This window comes from Silene latifolia, chromosome 7 (assembly GCF_048544455.1).
Source record: "Silene latifolia isolate original U9 population chromosome 7, ASM4854445v1, whole genome shotgun sequence".
Classification (NCBI taxonomy): Eukaryota; Viridiplantae; Streptophyta; class Magnoliopsida; order Caryophyllales; family Caryophyllaceae; genus Silene; species Silene latifolia.
This window is the reverse complement of record NC_133532.1, coordinates 126423449-126446245: the sequence shown is the minus strand read 5'-3', so window position 1 is coordinate 126446245 and position 22797 is coordinate 126423449. Positions and strand designations below refer to the sequence as shown.

At 36.9% G+C, this 22797-nt stretch overlaps 3 protein-coding genes across 4 annotated transcripts; 1 reads left to right on the top strand and 2 right to left on the bottom strand.

Moving 5' to 3' along the window:
• Nucleotides 1-74: 74 nt before the first annotated feature.
• Nucleotides 75-5732, bottom strand: LOC141593037 (cysteine-rich receptor-like protein kinase 15). 2 transcript variants are annotated; one of them, XM_074413981.1, is made up of 7 exons: nt 4784-5732; nt 2949-3071; nt 2485-2612; nt 1206-1419; nt 872-1109; nt 638-779; nt 75-459 (listed from the first exon to the last, which is right to left on the bottom strand). In XM_074413981.1, the coding sequence occupies exons 1-7, from the start codon at nt 5625-5627 to the stop codon at nt 202-204; spliced, it is 1947 nt and encodes a 648-aa protein (XP_074270082.1). In that variant the 5' UTR covers nt 5628-5732; the 3' UTR covers nt 75-201. The 2 variants fall into 2 exon arrangements, with proteins under 2 accessions (XP_074270082.1, XP_074270081.1); XM_074413980.1 differs by having other exon boundaries at nt 872-1419.
• Nucleotides 5733-16105: 10373 nt separating this feature from the next.
• LOC141590780 (uncharacterized) lies at nt 16106-21020 on the bottom strand. The gene is made up of 6 exons (XM_074411338.1): nt 21017-21020; nt 19329-20396; nt 19201-19284; nt 18629-19095; nt 17435-17599; nt 16106-17002 (listed from the first exon to the last, which is right to left on the bottom strand). The coding sequence occupies exons 1-6, from the start codon at nt 21018-21020 to the stop codon at nt 16106-16108; spliced, it is 2685 nt and encodes an 894-aa protein (XP_074267439.1).
• A 134-nt stretch (nt 21021-21154) lies between these two features.
• On the top strand, nt 21155-21991 carry LOC141590779 (inorganic pyrophosphatase 1-like). The gene has a single exon (XM_074411337.1). The coding sequence runs from the start codon at nt 21155-21157 to the stop codon at nt 21989-21991; it is 837 nt and encodes a 278-aa protein (XP_074267438.1).
• Nucleotides 21992-22797: the final 806 nt, after the last annotated feature.

The window sequence follows — 22797 nt, the reverse complement described above, 5'->3', positions numbered from 1 at the left end:
GACTAGAGTTAGACGTTACTGTTTTTTAAGGCGGTGTTCAACTGATTCCTTTCGGTCGCACCTAGCCCAAAGACTTCCTCCTTTTTTGAGTTTAGTAAATCTAAATATGAAAATAATTTTACAACATAGAATTAGTACATATAAAAGTAGTAATTTATCAAGCGGCGAGGCTTGACAGAGAAGCTTCATTGATGGAATCATCTACTGTGGCTCACCGTGCAACGCAGTAGAATCCATGTCGTTCTGTACTAGAAAAGCGGGTCTTGATGGAATTGGGAGAGTAACAGAGTGGCTGTTTAGCATGAGAACAACTGATGACATGATAGGCCTTCGAGCTGCGTTCTCTTGTACACATAACAACCCTATATGGACACATCTTAGCACTTCTGTTGTATTAACATCTGACACCGTCGAGTCCACTATGTTCAATGCTTTTCCTTCCGACCAGTTTCTCCATGCCTGAAACATAATTTGCAAATGGTAAAATATGTTGAAAATATGTTGCTGACGGGATTTGAACCCGGGTCATGAGTACCATCTCTTATGACTTTACCAGCTACGCTAGCTGACATCTGGGGTAAAAGGGGAACAATGCTCACAGTGAGACGGTCTTACATTATATAATGTTTGCACTTACAAAGCTAAGGAGACTTTCTCCATTCCTTGCCTCAGAAACTTTATGGCCGCTTACGATTTCCAGGACTAGCACGCCGAAACTGAATACATCTGTTTTAATGGAGAAGTGCCCATGAACTACGTACTCCGGAGGCATATATCCACTACAATCATAACAACTTGTCTTTGAGTTTGCGAGTTAAATCTATGCAACATATACGGAGTATATCTGTAACATTAGAAAACAAAAACATACTCTGTTCCTGCAATATTACACGTATTAGCGTGCGACTGATCAGCACTAAACAATCGCGCCATACCAAAGTCTGATATCTTTGGGTTCATCTCTGCATCTAGTAGAACATTGCTCGCTTTCAAATCACGATGCACAACTAATAGTCGCGACTCTTCATGAAGATAAAGCAGGCCTCGAGCAATGCCTCCAATAATACTGTAACGTTTCTCCCAATGTAGCTGCACCCGCTTGATCGGGTCTACACACAACCATGAAATAGAAGTTGAGGATCCATTTGGTCGCTTCAAGAAAACAATGATAAGTACAAAGGCAAAAATATGTTCAGAGGGTTTACCAAACAGAAAGAGGTCGACGCTTTTGTTGGGTACAAACTCATAGACTAGAAGTCGCTCCTCTTTCGCTAGAGAATAACCGAGACACCTTACCAAGTTCTTGTGTTGAAGTTTAGCAAGTAATAAGGCTTCTGATTGGAATTCCTTTTCACCTTGTCCATAATTGTTCGACAACCTCTTAACTGCTATAACTTGCCCCGTGCTCGGAATAACTCCCTGAAACAAATGATCAGTATTTTTAACATATACTCCGTAGAATGCTACGCGACTATGGTTGCTAAAATAGTTTAGGGATATTCTCTCGTGTACCTAGGGGTGTTAATGAGACGAGACAGCTCGCGAGCAACTCGAGATCGGCTCGGCAAAAGCTCGGTCAAAGCTCGGCTCGTGCGAGATCGGCTCGAGCTCGGACTCGGCTCGAGAGTTTAATGATTCAAGCCGAGCAAACGCTGGCTCGGCTCGAAAAGCTCGTGAGCGGCTCGAACTTGTATGATTATATAAGATATTGCTCATATTTTATAAAAATATTTTATCATGATTATATCTTTGTATCACGTATATGAAATGTCTCACTGATTTGTCAAATATTTTACATTTAACCTTCGAGCCTTGTTATTGAAAATATCGGAAGAAAAAAATAAAAAAATTAACCATTATATATAGGCTCGATTTGAGCTCGAGTTTGGCTCGAGCTCGCGCTAAAGCTCACAAGCTTGATATCGAGCACATTTTCTACAAGCTCGGGTAAGCTCGAGATCGGCTCGAGATCGAGTTTTAGTTCTTGAGCACAAGCCGATCAAGGCCAAGCTCGGGCTCGGCTCGGCTCGTTAGCACCCCTACGTGTACCCCTCGACTTTTTCATTTTCTATGATATACCCCTCTTTTCATGTAAAAAAACTTTGACCGTCAATAACTCTTGGCTACCAGTTCAGAATACGATAAACTTTTTTTCCAAATTGACCGTCTTTAAGAGGTCTTCCGTTTGAAAAAAAATTCACCGATGTCTCAATTCGTAGTCGGGAATTATGGTCGGTCAAAGTTTATTCGTTAAAAAATGTTTGACCAACCATAACTACCGGCTAAGAGTTCAAAAAGCGGTGACTTTTTTTTTCAAATTAAAGGCTTTGACGAGATAATTGGTTAGGAAAAAAAATTACCGTTTTCTAAACTCGTAATAGAGAATTATTATCGGTCAAAGTTTTTTTGCGAAAAACGAGGGGTACACAATAGAAAACGAAAAAGTTCAGGGGTACACGAGAGAATATCCCAATAATTTAATACCTTGTAGATAGTACCGAATCCACCTTCCGCGAGTTTGTTGGAATTCGAGAAATTATTTGTTGCGGCCTTAACAATGTTGAAATCCAGCTTCAATGACTCGACCATCCCGCTTTCATCATTTTCGTCATCTACGAGTGGAGTTCAAATCAAGCAATGAGAAGCAGAATAACTATATAGACTTAAAATGCTAAAAAAAAGCTACTTAAAACAGAGTATTTTACAGTTGTACTAGTACTTTGTTGTACGAGTAGAAGATAATTCAACGCACAAATTCTTGTTTAGAACGACAATATCCGTTTTAAACTTAAAACTGATGAAGTAGGGTAGATGAGACAAAAACAAAATATCTAGCAGCTAACAAACAATTTGTCCTATATATGCAATTGTGAGCATATTGACCCATTTGAATCTTAAAACGGATACTGCCGTTTCAGAGAGACTTACTGAGTTTAATGCAAACTTACTTTGATTTTCGACTGATGAGACTTTTCTTCTTTTTATGTAGCAACCCATGAAAATCACAATAACCATTAGAAAAGCAACCGCAGGAATGGTAATAGCTATAGCCACTCTTATTGTCCTGCTTCCTGTAAAAGAATGTGTAGTAATGTTTTAATTATATAGGCCCTGTTTGGTAAACAGCGGATTAATATTAGCAGAAGCAGATTTAGAAAGCAGATTTGACTAGCATAATGATTTAGCAGATTTGACTAGCAGATTTATTTAGCAGAATTGTTTTAGAGGTGTTTGGTAATTGACAGTTTTAGATTAGCAGATTGTTAGATTCTTTGTAAAATGACAAATAAGGATATGAATAAATTATTTATTAAATATATAAAAGGAAAGGTAATATTTTTTAAGGGGGTAAATATGACAATATTTTTTCATTCCAATCCGCTAACCTAATATGCTAGTAGGAGCAGCATATTGCAAAATAGCATATTGGACCCCAATATGCTATTTCAATATGTCATTAACCAAACGCTCTAAATAGCATATTCGTAAGTCAAACATGCTAAACTTCTCCAATATGCTGAAATTTGGCCAATATGCCATTTACCAAACAGAGCCATAGATAAGCCATGTTTGATAAACAGCATAGTCGGTGAAACTAGTATATTCCGGCCTAAATAGTATATATTGACCAATCAATCTACTAATTTCATGCGTTTGATAAACGAAATCCCCTATTTACTAAATGAATAGGCGAAACTCCAATTTTTCCTGCCTAAAAATATTTCCTAGAATAGTGCTTGATATTTTTAGCGTATAATATATGTGAGACGTGATAAGTTATAAATGCATATAATCTTTTGTATTTAAATATTTATAACATTTAATATTTCACATTTTGCACAAATTTATCTCCGATCTTTTTAGGATAAGGAAATTCTTTTTTTAAAGAACTTATTGATAAAAATTTATTGACTTTTTATGATAAGAAGTTGCGGCTAAAAAATATGGTATTAGTAAATATTTGTTAAAATTCATTGACTTTTTATGATAAAAATTTGTAGCTAAAAAATATGTTATATTAGTAAATATTTTAAGTTAACATCATTAATTTCTCGGTAAAAAAAAATACTCATTTTATTATTTCTTACATTTAAACTTTTATTTATTTCTCTAATCAAAATACATTAATGAGAAACGTGAAAAATAAGTGAATTGTCAATTTAAATTCTATAAATAATACACTAAAAAGTAAAACTCTATAAATAACGTGCATATATTGCACGAGATCTATATTATTAACTCTATAAATACCGCGCATTCATTCCGCGGGATCTAAACTAGTATTCTAATAACATATTAGTCGGAATTTTTCAACATTTTGTTAATAGGAGCGCGCATATTGTATCAACATATTCAATTTATACATGAAAACAATCTAATTGTCATATAATCTAACTATAAAACGCTCTTTTTTTAATTCTGCTATTTTAATTTGATAGTCGAACCTAGACCTGTACTCAAGCCGGGCCGGGCTCTGCTAGTCAGACCCGGGTCAGGCTGGGATATACTTGAACCGGGCCAGGGCGCGAGGCGGGCGAAGGGCGGGCCAGGCTGGCGGGCCTTACCAATTTATTATTATTTTATTTTTTGCTAAAATGGCGGGCCGGGCTGGAATTTTAGGGCCCTGGCCAGGCCCGGTCCAAGGGCGGGGAGGGGCGGGGCGGGGCGTGCCAAGGTGCATAAATAACGGGCGAAAGCGGGCTGGGCCGGGTCGGCCCGTGCTAATGGCTACTAAAATGTGCTAAACATATTTTGATAATGTAATAAATTTTAGTTCAAGTACCTTTTTCGTTTGTCATGATCATCGGAGAAGGAGGAGGAGGCGACAACAGTGGTGACGGCGATGGTACAACTGACAACAATGGTGGTAGGACAACAGCCGGCTGATAAAACAAACGGTTATCAAACCGAATACTACATGTTGAACCAGCAGCCTCAACCCCAACCTCGCCATAGCAGCAATCCGCAAGGGTATAATTGGTAATAAGTCTAATACAATTAAGGCAATCATAGTCCTCCAAATCTGGTACACACTGTACCAGCCCATACACCCTAACCGTCTTACTGAAATTCGCTACTCCGGTAGCAAATTTCCGACGAGAATCCCCCAAAGCCGCCTCTTGCGCAAGCCGACTCATCAAACTTGAGACAGTGTGGTTGAACCTCACGGGGTCCGGTGCAGGGCCACCTGTAACTTCGTTATAACGAGGCTGGGACATCTCACCCTTGAATATGCTCTGACTCGAATACCTTAGCATACACGTATCGAACCATACAATTGCGCTCTTTTGGTTCGGACAGACGGAGGTGATCTTAGTCGCCGCGTGACTGATGCAAGTCTTGCAGTCCGGTGTAGGAATGTCACCCCTACATAAAGCCACTCCATTAACAACGTCGAGGTTTTGACCGACTGATAGATTGTAGAAACCGTAGTTTATGTGTGTGTTGGAGGTTATGGTAGTTAAGAGAACGACGAGGTTTTTCCGAAATTGACTAGTACTAGTGTAGTTACCAACAAAATCCTCATCACAAAAATAGTCTCTGTATTCAGGTTCGCAAACTGTACAAGTAACAAACAAGAGAAGTATGGTGAGATTGAGTAGTATGATGTGCTTTAGAGAGTTCATTTGAGTTTGCAAGGTTTGTGGTTTTAATTGATTTGGTTACTATCAAGTTCTTTTCTTTTTTATTCGGAGTACCATTTACTTATGTTCTTCACTCGGAGTACCATTTACTTATATTGTTCTCCACGAATTCTTATTTAACACGAGAATATCGGTCTTAAATTTATTACGGTGAAAATAGAATGGATAGGACTATAGGAGTAGAGATGACAATCAGGCCAATAGGTTTTGGGTTAGGTCAAGCTAGGTTGGGTCATATCGATTATTCAGGTCATACCTGGTCAAGCTGATAAGCATGTCCTTCGGGTCGAGCCGGGTCGTTGTCGGGTTCGGTCGATTCGTGCACCGGGTCGTGTTGGCTTTGGGTCAGGTCGTTATCGAGTCTAGTTACTTTATCACATTAGTTCAGTTTTTACCATCAAGTTTAGTTTAGACAATTATTTGATTTAGTTACTTTATTATTAAGTTAAACATATTAAACTAAATATTAAACCGCTTTCATTTTGATTGATATTAAGCTTAATAATTGTTGGGTTACAAGCTAATCAGGTCCATATCGGGTCAGGTTTATAACTAGTCGGGTCGGGTTGAGTCACTGATTATCAGGTTTTATCGGATGTCGAGCCGAGTTTTTGGCAGGTCAGTCAGGATTACTGAGTCAGGTCAAGTTTATTAGCTCCATATAGGAGTCATAAGACAAAAGTAAAGTGTCTAAAGATTACTAAAAAACACTTCTCCCATTGATACAAGTAAAATGCTATTTAACTAGTTTTATTATTAAAACGGGTACATTCGTTTTAGGAGTGATTAATTGGTTATTGTTTGGTAAGTGCATTGAGATGACTTGACTAAAAGAGCTTTAAAAACAATGACAACGTCTTCGTTGTCCTTTTACTTACGGAGTAATTCTTATCGGCCCTTTGGGTCCATGATCAAATCTTCTCTTGTGAAATGTGATTTTTTAGCATGTGATTGCAGTTTATATTGTTTATTACTCCGTAGTAGCGTTAGAAGGGCGGGGTGATAATTTTACATTTAAGTCGTATTTTGGAGTTATGTACTCGTATTGATTATTGATTTTAAATTTTTGATGTATTCTGTGATGTTTTGGGGGTGAAAGTTAAGCCAGGGTTGATAGTAACATGTTCGGGTGAATGTCGGCTTTTCATAGTCATAATTGAAGAAACCCAAAAGGCGAGCAAGGGGAAAGGGAGAAAATAAGCAATAAGGGTATCTAAAACTTGAAAGGTTTGTTTAGACTAAGACTTTGTTTAGACCCGGTAAAGCCATTCCGATTAAAAAAAAAGGCTTAGATTCGAAATTGATCCGAACTACAACACTCAAATGTGACCGAAATCCGACTTGACTCGACCCGACCCGAACATGACCCGAGGTATGTGAACCTGGCACTGACCCGACCCGAAATGACCAGCTCTAAAACCACCCAGCCCGAAAATAACCCGACAAAACATAGCTCTAATTGAAAAAAAAAACTTGAAATGATTAATTTAAAAGTACACTTAGTATAATTTATGTTAAAATAAAGAATCAATTACAAAAATAAACTAAAAATAGGTAATAATACTTAGACCTGGCAAAATTGACCCGACCTAACATTCGAACTAAAAACCCGAATTGACCCGACCCAGTAAAACCCGACCCGAATATTTGTTGTTCCCAACTGATTATTATCCACAAAAACTTGATAATAGCTGACCCGAAAATGAACCGAACCCGAAATTATCCGACCCGAAGACTACAGGCCGGAAATGAGCCCACCCGAAAATAACCCCACCCGAATCCGACCAGATTAACTCGTTTGCTATGTCTAATAATACTAAATGTACTTCTTTTTCTCTCTTAATCATTGACCCGATAATTACCCGGACCCGAATTATTAACCCATCCCGCTTGATCCGTAAATGATCCGACTAACAAACCCGAAAAACACATAAGACCCGAAACAACCCGACCCGACCTGAACTAACCCGATAATATGACATACTCGAACTTACTCGAATCGAACCCACCTTATTGACTCGTTTGCGAAGTCTAACTTTGTTTGACAAGGTATTTTAGGTAGCTTAGTTGACTAAAGTAGTTTATTTTACCAAAATTTCACCTGCTTTATTCTTTTATAGGTGTTTGACAAATAGCTTATTTTACCGAGGGTACCTGAAATTAGGCCTGGCAAAATCAACCCGACTCGAAAAGCTTGACACGAGATCCGAAATTGACCTGAACTACATCACCCGAATGTGACCCGCAACCCGACCAGACCCGAAAATGACCCGAGCTTTCTTGACCCATCACATACCCGATCTGAAATGACCCGACCCGAAGCCACTCAACCCGGGAATGACCCGACAAAACATAACTCTAAATGATCCATAAAAACTTTAACGACTTTTTTCTCTTAATCGTTGACCCGAAAATGACCGGACCCGAAATAACCCGACACGTTTGATCCGAAACAGACCCGACCAACAAACCCTTAACAGACCTGTAACCTGAAATGCACCTTAACTAACCCGAAAATGTGACAAACCGGAAATGATCTGCCCCGAACTGGCCGACCCAAACCCGACCCGATTGACACGTTTGTCAGGTCTACCTGAAATATACCCCCTCCTATTCAGCCTATGGTTCCCCTTTGTTTTTGCGCAAAAATTAAGGAAATGAATTTGGATCACACAAAACACCCTATTCCACATGAAATTGAATTTGAACCACATAAAGGTTTCCAAATAAGAAAAGAGGGAACAAAACGTGATTACCATGAAAAAGGAAAGAGAGAACTTTAGGTTGAATAGGTAGGAGTAAGAAATCAGTAAGGATCCTCTGTCCCACTTTTGTGTCCCATTGTGTGTGTCACTCCACTCACTTTTTGACACATCATTTGTTGCAAAATAAAATATTGCAATAATTATATTAATTTGTTGATGTGTTAGAATGTGATTGGAGTGGCACACATATTGGAACACCAAATGCTTGGGACAGAGGATCCCTACTCATAAGAAATAAGGTATCGGATCCTATTTTATCTTCCTTTTTTACCTTACAATCTATAATATTAAATAATACTTTGTAGTTATTATATCATTTTAGGTTATTTCACCAAAAAATCTGCTATCTTTCCAACTAATTTGTCAAATATTTTATATAATTAGTTATCTTATCAGCTCCTTAAACTAAATTTTACTACACAAAGCGTAAAATTAACACGGACAGCAAATGAGATTGCAACTAATAACCGATATTAAGCAACATTTTTGACGAGAAATGCATAAATTGTCTTATAGTACTCTGTATTTATTAACATAGGTCACTAAAATACTAAGTCGATGATCCTAGGGTGTATTTGGATTGAGAGATTTGGAGGGAAAAGAAATGGAAGGAAAGTAGGGGATTTAGAATCCCTTGTTTGGATAGCAAATGACGATGGAGAGAAGTGGAGGGGGAAATATTTGAAGGGTTCAATTTCCCTCCTCCAAGCCTAATCAACATCTCTCCGCAATAAGCTAGATTTGGATGGAATTTGTATCCAAACACCCACACCCCATTCCTCATTCCCTTCTCTCTCTTTCCCTTCTCTCCTTTCCCCTCCCCTCCCTTTCCCTCCACTTTTGCTATCCAAACACACCCTTAATGAACAAAAGTTATCTACGCAAAGCGTAAATTTACAAGGACTGTGAATAAGGTTGTGACTAAATTAAACCTGACAAAATCGACCCAACTCAATTAACCCGATCCGAAAAGGTTGACCTTCCCGAACTTCAGCACCCGAAACACGATCCGAAAAGGTTGACCCGATCCGGCTCGAAAATGACCCAAGCTTTCTTGACCTGTAATAGAACCGACCCGAAATGACCCCATCCGAAACCACCCAACCCGAAAATGACCCGATAAATATAACTCTAACAGACCCAAAAAAACTTGAAACTAATTATTGACCGAAAATGACCCGAACCGCTTGACCTGAAACAGCCGATCAGCAAACTTGAAACAGACCCGCAACCCGAAATAACCCGAACCGACCTGAACTAACCCGAAAATGTGACAAACCCAAACTGGCCCGATGGCCGATGCGAACCCAATCCGAATCCGAACCCGACTGACCCGTTTACCAAATCCAGTTGCGACTAATAACCAATATTATTAAGTAACGTATTTGACGGTAGATACATAAATTGTCTTAGTACTACGACGTACGAGCATTTATTAACATGGATCACTGAAAAATACCAAGTCCGACGACCTTAATGAACGAATTTGTTTTACACAAAGCGTAAATTGACAAGCATTGCGAATAAGATTGCGACTAATAACTACGTAATATTAAGGTATTTGACTGGAGAAACATAAGATTGCGACTAATAACTACTTCGACTATTTATTATCATGGGGTCACTGATATACCAAGTTCGACGACCTTAATTTTCTACACAAAGCGTTAATTGACAAAGACAACGAATAAGATTGCGACTAATAACCAATATTAATTAAGTAACGTATTTGACGGGAGATACATAAATACATAAATTGTCTTAGTACTGCGTACGAGTATTTATTAACATGGGTCACTGATGTTCCAAGTCCGACAACCTTAATGGACAACAATTTCTACCCAAAGCCTAAATTGACAAGGACAACGAATAAGAATGCGACTAATAGCCGATATATTAAGTAAACCACAAATTCTCATTTGTGACGGCTGATATCCGTCACAAGTTTGTGACGGGTCAAATAAAACTCACATAAGAGAATAAAGACAAGTCATTTGTGATTCTCTATGCATTCTACTTTTTATCTTATCTACCCATGTGAATAATACTTAACCCGTCACAAGCTTGTAACGTATATATGTAAGACCTATTGTTAAGTAACATACTGTTAAAGAGAATAAGGGTTGTTTGACGTTATAATGTTGTATGTATTCAATGATATGAAGCTCCTTATATAGGATTACAAGAGAATATCGTATCCTAATAAAAGGGAAACAAACCCCTAAAATATCGACACAATATCGTAACAATATCCATATCATATCACATAAAATCAAGGCAATATGATACGGATATTATGTGGCCTTATTCGGCCCTAATACATACTCCGTATGTAGCGAGAAATGCTTAAATTGTCTTAGTACTCTGCATTTATTAACATAGGTCCCTGAAATACCAAGTCTCAAGTCTGACGATCTGATCTTAATGAACAAAAGTTGCCTAAATTGACAGGAAATCCATAAATTGTCATAGTAGTACTACGTAAGTTGCCTAAATTGACAGGAAATCCATAAGTTGCCTAAATTGACAGGGACTGCGAATAAGGTTGCGACTAATAATCAATATTAAGTAACGTATTTGACAGGAAATCCATAAATTGTCATAGAGTATTTATTAACATGGGTCACTGAATACCAAGTCCAACAACCTAATGAACAAAAATTTTCTAGTTTCTAAATTGACAAGGACAGAGAATAAGATTGCTACTAATAACCAGTTAACCACTACTCATTAAGTAAGATATTTGACAGGAGATGCATCTCTCGGCAAATATGTGCCATTGAAATATCAAATCCGACGACGTTAATGAACGAAAATGATATCGTGGACTCTGCATAGTTGTGGACCGTAAAGGTCTTTCAGTCATTATCAACGAGTAAACTGACGTAAAACTAATGTGACTTGGGGGTGGACTTTGACTTGTAGTCAATCAAAAGAATGGCGCATGGACTGAAGAACCGATATAAAACTCGTTCCCATAGAAAAGTCTTTTTTTTTTTCAATAAATTGTTTATATTTGTTTTATTTTATAAAACTCTCATTGTTACTTTTATTACTTTCATTATTTCAATGTTACTATAATTTTTTTCACTACTAACAGAATTACTTTTACTATTTAGCCATACAATTTTAAGAGTCTTATATATGTATATAAATATAATACATATATGCATTAAATCAAATCGAAATAATTATAAAATATTATATTTTTGGAAATCTAGCTTGACTAGTATTGGTGCCCGGCTTCGCCCGGGCTACCTTTACTTACCATTATTATTATTTTCATTAAATAAAATGAATTAAAATTGCATTTCCCATAAATTTATCATTAATATATTTTTCTACGACATATCCCAAAATAACGATGAAATAAATTTTGAAACAAATTCACTACTCCCGCTATTAATATTTTACTCTTATTAATGAAACAATAGTAATAACCTTTCACTAATTGCCCGTAATCATTGTTACTTTCACTACTCCCGTCGTAATTATTGTTATTGTCAGTTTGTCACAACTGCCGTATTAATATTGATAATTTCACTACTCCCGTCGTAATTATTGTTACTTTCACTATTGCCAATTATTGTTACTTTCACTATTGCCGCATTAATATTGATTATTTCACTACTCTCGTTGTTGTTTCTACCACTTTCACTAATCTCGCTGATAATATTGTTACTTTTACTATTCAAATGAGTGATTAGTATCATATAACTATATCCAATGTTACTACAATTCTTTTCTTTACTGACGAAATTACTTTTATTACTTAGACATGCAGCTTTAAGAGGATTATATATTTATATAAATATATTACATATATGCATTAAGTCAAAACGAAAGAATTATGCAATATTATATATTATGGAATCTAACTTGAATTATTTATAACCTACTCATATTATATTTTTGTATGTTAAATAATTAACATCTCTATACATCTAATAAACTGTAAAATTTAATAAAATTGCATAGATTTTAAATTTAATATATAATTTTATGATGATAATAATTAATACCATAAGTGTACATGTTTATATTAATTAATTATTTTATTTTAAGGAAATTGACCATCTTCTAGTCTTATATAAATATTTAGGAAAATTACCAAGCATCTTCTTTCTTTTAGTATCCTTGAAATTGACCATCTTTATTAATTATTTTATTTTAAGGAAATTGACTATCTTAATTAATTATTTTATTTTAAGGAAATTGACCATGTTTTAGTCTCTTACAAATGTTTAGGAAAATTACTAAGCTTCTATATAATTTAATTTTAACCCAAACTATATAATATTTGCATTGAGATCCCTTAATCGGGTCCATCACACGGTGCTAGTGATTTAAAACTATATAGTATAATTAATTTGTATAACTTTCTTTAATTACATTGAAATCCCTTGGTTTCTGGATTTAATATATAGTATTGATTTATTTACTTTTTAATAGTTTTCAAAATATAAAATACATATATTATATTTGTGCATATTAAATATACTAGTTTGGATGCCCGTGCGTTGCAACGGGGTAATTAACTTAGTAACAAAAAATTGGTTATAAGGTCTTAATATTTACATCTTATGTCTAATCATTTATTTAGATATGATCAAAAGTCAAAACATCTTATTTAAGAGACGCAAAAGATGTTGGGTTGATACCTAAGTTCCAATGATGCCTCATATTTATAATCATAAGACCACCACATCTTATGTTAATCTTTCGATGTGGGACAATTCTATTATTTTTATATAATCCCATATTATTTTTCAATGTGGACATATAACATACTAAGAAGTACACAATTTTATATATGTACAAATTATATGAAATCTATACGTTAATGATAGTATTTTTTACCACGAATCAAATTATGTTATTTTCATAATTTTCTTCACGATATTTTTTGCCAAATGAAATGTAAAGTTTTTATATAAAAATTAGAAACATCACTTGAATATAATATAGGAAATAAATATTATAATAATTAAAAGATTCTCCATTTTATTTTTTACATTGAAATATATTATTTATAATACTTTCCTAAATTAATTTTTAGGATCACCCCACCTTATGATAATTTTCCGATGTGGGACAATTCAACTATTTATATGTAGTATATTTACAACACCCACATTATTTTTCAATGTGGGACAAATAACACACGAAAAAGTACACCATCTTTTTTGCATCTATTTCGATATCCAACCCGATTTAATAATGAGAAAATACTATACTATCTATTTATATTCGTGCGTTTTTTTCCATTTTTTTGTCATAATTAAAATATGTAAAAATGATATGATTTAAATTACATTTTTTTCCTAACACGATTTTTAAGATGTAATTGAGGTAGCAATAAAATGTATAAACAAATGCAAAATATTTTCTTTTTCTGGTGCGATTTTGATTAATGGTTAAAAATTATGATGTATTTTAGTTACTCAAATGTAATGAGGCATAATAATTACCTATATTTGAAAGTTAAAAAGATTTAATTCTACTATTTATGAAAGTAAAAAAACTCATTATTGATTTATTTATGGATTCAAAATCTTTTTATGCAACACTTGATTGTATTATAGTTTATAAATTTTCTATTTTAGTACAGAGATTATCATTATATATGACACATTAATAACCAATTTATGTATATTTAGCACCCATTCTATTTTTAAATTATGATTTTGTCTTAAATAAAGTAACTATACTATCGATTGTCTTAAAATAAACATTATAATATCAGTAATATAGTAATATATAATCGCTTTTATAAATATCTACATGATTAATATTTGTATGGTATTGTTGTAACAAAGCTAAGGTTTGCCGTTAATACAAACTCTTATAAAAACTCTCTAAGATAATATTTAAGCGATTCAAAAGATTTAGATTGATACCCCTAAGTTTCAAATATGGCTTCTATTTATAATCATGTGATACCTCACCTCATGATAATCTTCTAATGTGGGTTTATATGTAGTATATTTACCACACCTACATTATTTTTCAATGTGGGACAAACAATATACTTAGAAATACACCATTTTTTTCGCACATAATTCGACATCTAACCCAGTTTAATATCTAATTGTATAATTTTTCAAAAAAAAAAATTATGTTACTTTTTTGCTAAATGAGATGTATATGTTTTTATATAAAAATTATAAATATCACTTGGACATAATATTAAAAATATATATATCATACCGTGGAGATAATGATATACTCTTAAGAGCTCTCCAAGACAATGCTTAAGAGATTCAGAAGGTTTTGTGGGTTTGTATTTAGGTTCTAAGGATGCCTTCTATTTATAATCATATGATCACCCACCTTATGCTAAAATTTCGTTGTGGGACAATTTTATTATTTATACGTAATATATTCACCACACCATCATATTTTTCAATGTGGGACAAATAAAATACTTAGAAATACACCAACTTTTTCGCACATAATTCGACATCTAACCCGGGTTAATTATAATGAGCAAATACTATACTCCCTCGATTCAAGACCAAATACAACATTCCTTTTTTTTACACTATTCATGAACGAATAGAATCTTTATGATTCCTTGCAATATGTAAGACAAAATATGGTCATCTGGTTTCTTATTTGATTCACCTAAGTACAATGAGAATATCAAATTTTTAAATTTTTTATAATGTAAACTTAAAGATATTTACGTTGTAATTTGTGTCTTGACAAGTGTGTAAATGAAAATGTGTATTTGGTCTTGAATGGAGGGAGTACTATTTATTAATATTCATATGTTTGTTTTTAATTTTTTTTATCATAATTAAAAATATATGCAAATAATATGATACTATATACTAATGCTAGCATTTTTTTACCAAGAATCTATTATAATATAATTTTCATAATTTTTTTTATAATACTTTTTTGGGAAATGAGATGTATAAGTTTTTTTTATAAAGATTATAAACATCACTTGAATGTAATACATAATATAGAAAATATATATAGATCATACTGTGAAGATAATGATATAAACTCTTAAGAGCCCTCCAAAACAATACTTAAGAGACTCAAAAAGTTTTTGGTTGGTATAGAGGTTCCAATGATGACTCCTATTTATAATCATAGGATCACTCACCTTATGTTAATCTATCGATGTGGGACAATTCTATAGTTTATACGTATTATAATCACCACACTAACATTGTTTTTCAATGTGGGACATATAACATATTAAGAAGTAGTACAACATCTTTAATATGTGCAAATCATATGAAATCTATACTCTAATAAAAGCATTTTTTACCACGAATCTAATTATATTATCTTCATAATTTTTATAACGACATTTTTTTGCCAAATGAAATGTCAAAGTTTTTATATAAAAATTAGAAACTTCTCATGAATATAAAATAGGAAACATAGATATTATAATAATTAAAAGATTCTCCACTTTATTTTTTATGTGGAAAATATTATTTATAAAACTTTCTTAAATTAATTTTTGATGATGTGGACGCTCTAGAATCGCTCGAAAAAACTCTCTTTTATATATATATATATATAGATTAGTTTGTAATCCCCCAATTAGGGTGATTAGCATTACGTTGTATATATACTAGAGAATTGACAATATCGAGTCCATATACGTTACCTAATTACAAGGCTAAATATAATACGGAAACTACGGTATAAAATATTTACATATTTACACTAATACGCCCCCACAGTTGGAGCGGGAGGAGGGCGGACGCTCAAACTGGATCTAAACCGAGTAAACAAATATCGGGGAAGCCCCTTTGTAAAAATATCGGCATATTGATGCGCAGAAGGGACATGAAGGACACGAACCAAACCAGCTTGAACTTTCTCACGCACAAAATGGATATCAATCTCAATATGCTTAGTGCGCTGATGTTGAACCGGGTTGCCAGCCAAATAAACCGCAGAAACATTGTCACAAAAAACCAGAGTAGCACGAGAAATAGGAACATGTAATTCACACAATAAATTTCGGAGCCAACTAGTCTCAGCAACGGCGTTAGCAACCCCACGATACTCGGCCTCTGCACTAGACCGGGAGACAGTCGGTTGACGCTTAGAGGACCATGAAACAATATTGTCTCCCAAGAAAACACAGTAGCCAGATGTCGATCGACGGGAATTAGGACACCCACTCCAATCGGCATCAGAATACGCTGTAATGGATAAAGAACGAGACTGGGAAAGTGTAAGACCATGAGCAAGTGTACCTTTCACATAGCGGAGCAAGCGCTTCAAAAAATGGAGATGAGGTTCTTTTGGAGCATGCATAAACAAACACACTTGCTGAACAGCATACGCAATATCAGGCCGAGTAATAGTCAAATACTGTAAGGCTCCAGCCAAACTGCGATAAAGAGACGGGTCAGAAATCAAAGGACCAGCAGCGGCGTCGAGTTTAGAGCCCACATCGACAGGTGTAGTCGAAGGATTACACGAACTCATGGAGGCACGACGGAGGATGCTTTCAGCATATTTCGCCTGAGATAAAAATAAACTAGTGCCAGATCGTGTAACCATAATACCCAAAAAATGATTGAGAACCCCCAAATCAGTCATAACAAATTCCTGCGACAAAGAACCAATAATGCGCTGCAACAGGGTCGTACTGGAAGCAGTGAGAATAATGTCGTCCACGTTTAATAAAAGATAAGCAGTGTTAGCGCCGGAACGATATATAAAAAGAGAAGTGTCACATACACTACTTTTAAATCCTTGTGAAATAACAAATGTCGCAAATCGGTGAAACCAGGCACGAGGGGCTTGCTTAAGACCATATAACGACTTTCGCAAGCGACACACATGAGACGGAGCTGATTTATCAACGAATCCCGGGGGCTAGTGCATGTACACTGTCTCGGCCAAATCACCATGTAAGAATGCATTTTTAACGTCGAGTTGATGAATGGGCCAAGAGCGGGTCACGACAATACTGAGTACGGTACGAATAGTAGTGGGTTTAACAACAGGGCTAAAAGTTTCGTTACAATCAACACCAACCTGTTGAGATTTACCATTGACAACCAGTCGAGCTTTGTACCGTTGCAAAGAACCATCACTGTGAAATTTATGCCGAAACAACCATAAGCACCGTATCACATTAGTATCCACAGGCCGAGGGACTAAGTCCCATGTATGATTTTCCTTAAGTGCTCGAAACTCGTCCTGCATAGCAATAGTCCAGTTCGAGTCCCGAAGTGCCTCATGGGGTGATTTGGGAAGTGGGGAAATGGATGAGGTGGTTGTAGGGGGGTGAGCTAGTTGAGCGGATTTAGGGAGGTTGGGTTTGAATATGTCATCCATACCCCGGGTTCGCATGGAGTGTGTTGGTGGCGGGGGTGGGGGGGGAGGTGGTGGAGGTGGGGAAAGGGAAGGGACGGCAGGAGAGGCAGGCGTGGGAGTCTGGTGAGCAGGGGTATTGGCAGGGGTACGGGGAGAGTTAGGGGTATGCGGGAGTGGAGAGACAGGGGAGGGAGGGGTATTCGGGGCAGGGGTATGCGGGGCAGAGGGTGTCTGAGGCGTAGGGGTAGGCTATGGTGGAGGTTGTGGCGGGGTGAAGGAGTCGTATAGGGAGGGGCTAAGGGGAACATCAAGAAAGGAGTAGCACTCGGGTTTATCACGAGGGACTTCTGCAAATGGGAACTTCGATTCATCAAAAGTGACATGGCGCGAAATGTAGAGCTTACCCGTGTTTAAATCAAGACATCGGTACCCGCGGTGTTGGGAAGGGTAACCAAGGAAGACACACCGAACGGATCTAGGAGCTAATTTGTGTGGACGTTGAGCGGACAAATTTGGGTAACAAGCACACCCAAACACACGGAGATGGTCGTATGATGGTTCCTTCGAAAAAAGGACAGAGGTAGGAGAGCGGAAGCGGAGAGTTTTTGTAGGTAGAATGTTGTGGAGGTGGACAGCAGCATGAAGGGCATCAACCCAGTAGGAAGGAGGGACAGAGGCGTGATAAAGAAGAGCTAGGACTATTTCATTTAATCGACGAGTCATACGCTCAGCTTTACCATTTTGAGGGGAAGTTTGTGGACATGAGAAACGGAATAATAGGCCGTTGTTATTAGCGAATTCTTTGAATGAGTTATTGTCAAATTCCCGGCCTAAATCGCATTGAAATTGTTTAATGGGGCTGTGAAATTGAGTGCGAACATATGACGCGAATTGAGTGAATTTGTGATAGACCTCAGATTTAGCAGTTAAAGGATAAACCCAAACAAATTGCGTAAAATTATCAATAAGCACAAGGTAGTATTTGTAATTACTTTTACTCAAAACTGGACTTGTCCACAAATCAGCATGGATAATATCAAACGGAGCAAAAGTAGCAGAAGTAGAATCATTAAATGGCAATCGTTTGTGTTTACTAATCTGACAAGAATGACAAAGACTATTATTATTCGACTCCTTATTGCAATTAATAAAAGACTGCCTCCTAAGAAGCTGAAGAATGTTTGACCCGGGATGACCAAGACGGCTGTGCCAAACATCACTGGAATGGGTGAGAAAACTATATTGGACCGGAGAGGAAGACTTGGACTCGGAAGATACGGGGTAAAGCTCGCCATTATCACACTCCTCATGATCGTAGTCCCACTCAAGGTCCTTCACGAAAAAACCAAACGGGTCAAACTCAACGGATACATTGTTATCTTTTGTAAATTGTCGGACAGATATTAAATTTTTAATTATATGGGGTGTATATAGGACATTGGTAAGAAATAAAGTGCGGTCTTTGGCAGGTAAAGTCGAGGTACCCGAAGCACGAACTAGAATACTATTACCATTACCAACTAAAATAGAACGAATATTGCTAGCACTAGAAGGAGAAATCAGTGTACCTGCGTCAGATGTCAGATGAGACGAGGCGCCAGTGTCCATAAACCAAGGGCCTTCGGCCGGTTGTTGTAACCCCAATGCGTGCAAGGCTGTCCAATATCCGTGAGCTGAGGAGTCTCGGCTTCAGCAACATGGGCCTGACCCGTGGAGCCACGGCCAGCATGCCTCATTGGGCGCGGTGCACCCCACATTTGCCACGGTTGGGACCACCCTGGATAGGTGGGATAGGGACATGGTGGCGGAGTCCAGGGGTAGGGCCACGGACCAGCAACAGGCGGCCACGACACGACAGAGTTCGTCGAACCAGAATTTTGAGAACCAAAACTTGGCGAACCAGAGGGAGGGCGTGGCTTACCAGTATTGTTGCTGCGATTGTCACGACGATGGTTATAATTATTTGAATTGAAATTTGGATCATAATTATTACCTCGATAATTTGAGTTACGAGGCGCCTGTTGAGACTGTTTGGACTTGTCACTCCACCCCGACGAATCAGAAGACGGAGGATTCGAAATAACCAATGCCTCGGAGGCAGAGGATTCTTCTTGGGCACTTTGCCTATTCAATTCCAACTCTAACATACTCCTTGCGGTTTCAAAAGAGGGTAGAGATTGGTTGATGAAAGATGCGACAGTGTCGTAGGATGAAGGTAGACCTCGAACGAGTTGCAAAACGAGCCGCTTATCGCTTACAGCCGCGTCGACGTCTTTTAATTGGCCAGCAAGGTCCTTCAACTTCTGGCAGTATGCGTCAAGGGAGGGCAAATTGGCGAGTTTGAGATTGTTAAACTCGCTTTCCAATGCAGCGGCGCGCGCCCCCTTGTTGCTAAGAAAAATTGCGGAAACACGTTGCCATGCCTCGTATGCCGTGGATTCGTCTTCAAGGACTCGGGGAAGAAGGTCATCGCTCAGCGTTCCGTAGATCCATTGGAGGACGTGAGCATCAATTTCACACCAATCAACATAGTTTTCGGCAGTAGGCGCGGGTGGAGCGGTACCGTCGATATGGGATAGAACTTTGTATGCCTTGGCGTGAAGCGTAAATAGGCGAACCCATGACGCGTATGTGACCTTGGTTCCGTCGAGAACACGGATCTTGTGTTGAATATTCGAGACTGTTTACACGGGATGGAGGGAAGGCTTAGATGATGATGTGTTTTCGTGTTTGTCTCCCATCGAGATGGGGTGTGTGACTGCGGAGATTAGACAGTCGAGAGGAAGAAGATGACAGCCGAAGCAGGGAGGCGATCGTCTAGGGTTTATTTTTAGGTTAACCTAGCTGATACCATATTAGTTTGTAATCCCCCAATTAGGGTGATTAGCATTACGTTGTATATATACTAGAGAATTTACAATATCGAGTCCATATACGTTACCTAATTACAAGGCTAAATATAATACGGAAACTACGGTATAAAATATTTACATATTTACACTAATAAAATAATTAACATCTTTACTAATTAATACTCCCTCTTATTCTAAATAACTCTCTATCTTTCATTTTTCATCCATTCACAGTATCTTCCCTCTTTCCCTATTTAGTAAAGTTTTATACTTATTTTAATCACTTCACCCCACAACAATACCTCACAATACACATACTTTATCTTATTTTAATCACGTCATCACACAACAATACTTATTTTAATCACGTCATCACACAACAATACTTATTTTAATCACGTCACCCCACAACAATACTTATTTTAATCACCTCACTCCATAACAATACTCATTTTAATCACTCCACCCGCTCCATAATAATTCCCCACATACCTATAAATACCCTTCAACTCAAATCCATCAGAAATATAGTATCAACAACAAAAACACCAAAAACATTGCTAATAATACCGTCATAACTTAGCTAATGGAGGGTATTATTGCGATTTTCGACTTTGATAAGACGATCATTGACGTCGATAGTGATAATTGGGTTGTCGATGAGTTAAGGTTTACGAAGCTCTTTGATAAGCTTCTTCCTACCATGTCATGGAACACGCTTATGGATACAATGATGAAAGAAATTCATGCACAAGGATGTAGTATTGATCAAGTTTCCGAGGTTTTAACAAAGGTTCCGATTCATCCTCGTGTTGTGGCAGCCATTAAAGCCGCGCATGCTATGGGATGTGATTTAAGAGTTGTGAGCGATGCAAATACATTCTTCATCGAAACCATATTAAGTCATCTCGGCGTAAGGGATTATTTCTTAGAAATTCACACAAACCCGAGTTATGTGGATGAAGAAGGAAGATTGAGGATACTTTCTCATCATCAAGATTTCGTTACATCTTCTCATGGATGTTGTAATCCATGCCCACCAAATATGTGCAAGGGAGAAGTGATTAAAAGGATACTACTCGAAGAAGCGAACAAGAAGATTATCTATTTAGGAGACGGATGTGGAGATTATTGTCCGTCTTTAAAACTAAGGGATGGTGATCATGTTATGCCAAGAAAGAACTTCCCGGCTTGGGACTTAATCTTTGGAAACCCAAGTTTGATTAAAGCCAAGATACATGGATGGAGCGAAGGAGCTGAGCTTGAGCAAGTTCTACTATCGACAATCCAAGAGATTAACTTGGCTCGATTCCTTAATGTTGATTTAGGGGATCGAACATTGGCAAGAAGTGATGATTTATTCATGAAGCTACCTACCGGAGTAGAATTAGCCTCTCCACTTCTTGTTAGAGGCAGAAGCTGATAGTTTAATCAACATAATTAATTTGGATTAGCATTTTTTTTGCCATATACGCTATTTCGCGTTGGAGTAGTAATTGTATAATATCGCTTTATTATGTATTACATCTGCGTGAATGTGCATGAATATTTGGTATGATGATTGCTCTATACATCCGAAAGACCTTGCTAGCATATCTAGTTGACGTCTGCATCTCTACACGAAATAGTGATCGGAAAACTAATTTTTAGTTTTCATAATGATGACTTATTTAGATTATGTATTATGAATAACTTCACCTAATGACAGTACCGAAGGCACCTTCTGCAAGCTTGTTGGAATTCGAGAAAATTATTTGTGTTTTACACTTAGTACTAGAAAGCAGACCGTGATTTTACTAGTTGACGATGGCAAAAGCGATACAGATGAATCCTAAAATTGAAGATTTTGGAATGGCAAAACTTTTTGGAAACGATCAAACGCAAGGAAATACAAGTAGAGTAGCCGGAACATTGTAAGTTTAGCATCCTATCTGCTTAATCTACACTCTTTATTGATCCTTGATTAAACTCATTGTTGGAAGGCGACTTATAAATGACATGGTGCAGCGGATACATGGCACCGGAGTATGCTACAACAGGGCACTTCTCTGTCAAATCCGATGTCTTTAGTTTTGGTGTCATACTTCTGGAAGTAGTCAGTGTACGAAGGAACAATGTCGCCATTGTTCAGGAAGACGATGAAAACCTACTTAATTATGTAAGTATTGTGTGAACCCGTTTCATTTGGAATTTGTGTTAATTCTATGAGTAAATTGGATCGAAACACAG

Bases quoted from the DNA above. Each gene is read 5' to 3' on its own strand.
- LOC141593037 (XM_074413980.1), bottom strand. From the start codon at position 5,627: ATGAACTCTCTAAAGCACATCATACTACTCAATCTCACCATACTTCTC. The intron at 2,613-2,948 runs GTAAGTTTGCAT...CTCCACTCGTAG, and splicing joins CTCATCAGTCGAAAATCAAA to ATGACGAAAATGATGAAAGC. The intron at 1,420-2,484 runs GTATTAAATTAT...CATTTGTTTCAG, and splicing joins GATTCGGTACTATCTACAAG to GGAGTTATTCCGAGCACGGG.
- LOC141590780 (XM_074411338.1), bottom strand. The intron at 19,096-19,200 runs GTACCTCGACTT...AATTTACAAAAG, and splicing joins TATTCTAGTTCGTGCTTCGG to ATAACAATGTATCCGTTGAG. The intron at 17,003-17,434 runs GTTGGTGTTGAT...TCTTTGTCGCAG, and splicing joins TCAATGGTAAATCTCAACAG to GAATTTGTTATGACTGATTT.
- LOC141590779 (XM_074411337.1), top strand. From the start codon at position 21,155: ATGGAGGGTATTATTGCGATTTTCGACTTTGATAAGACGATCATTGAC.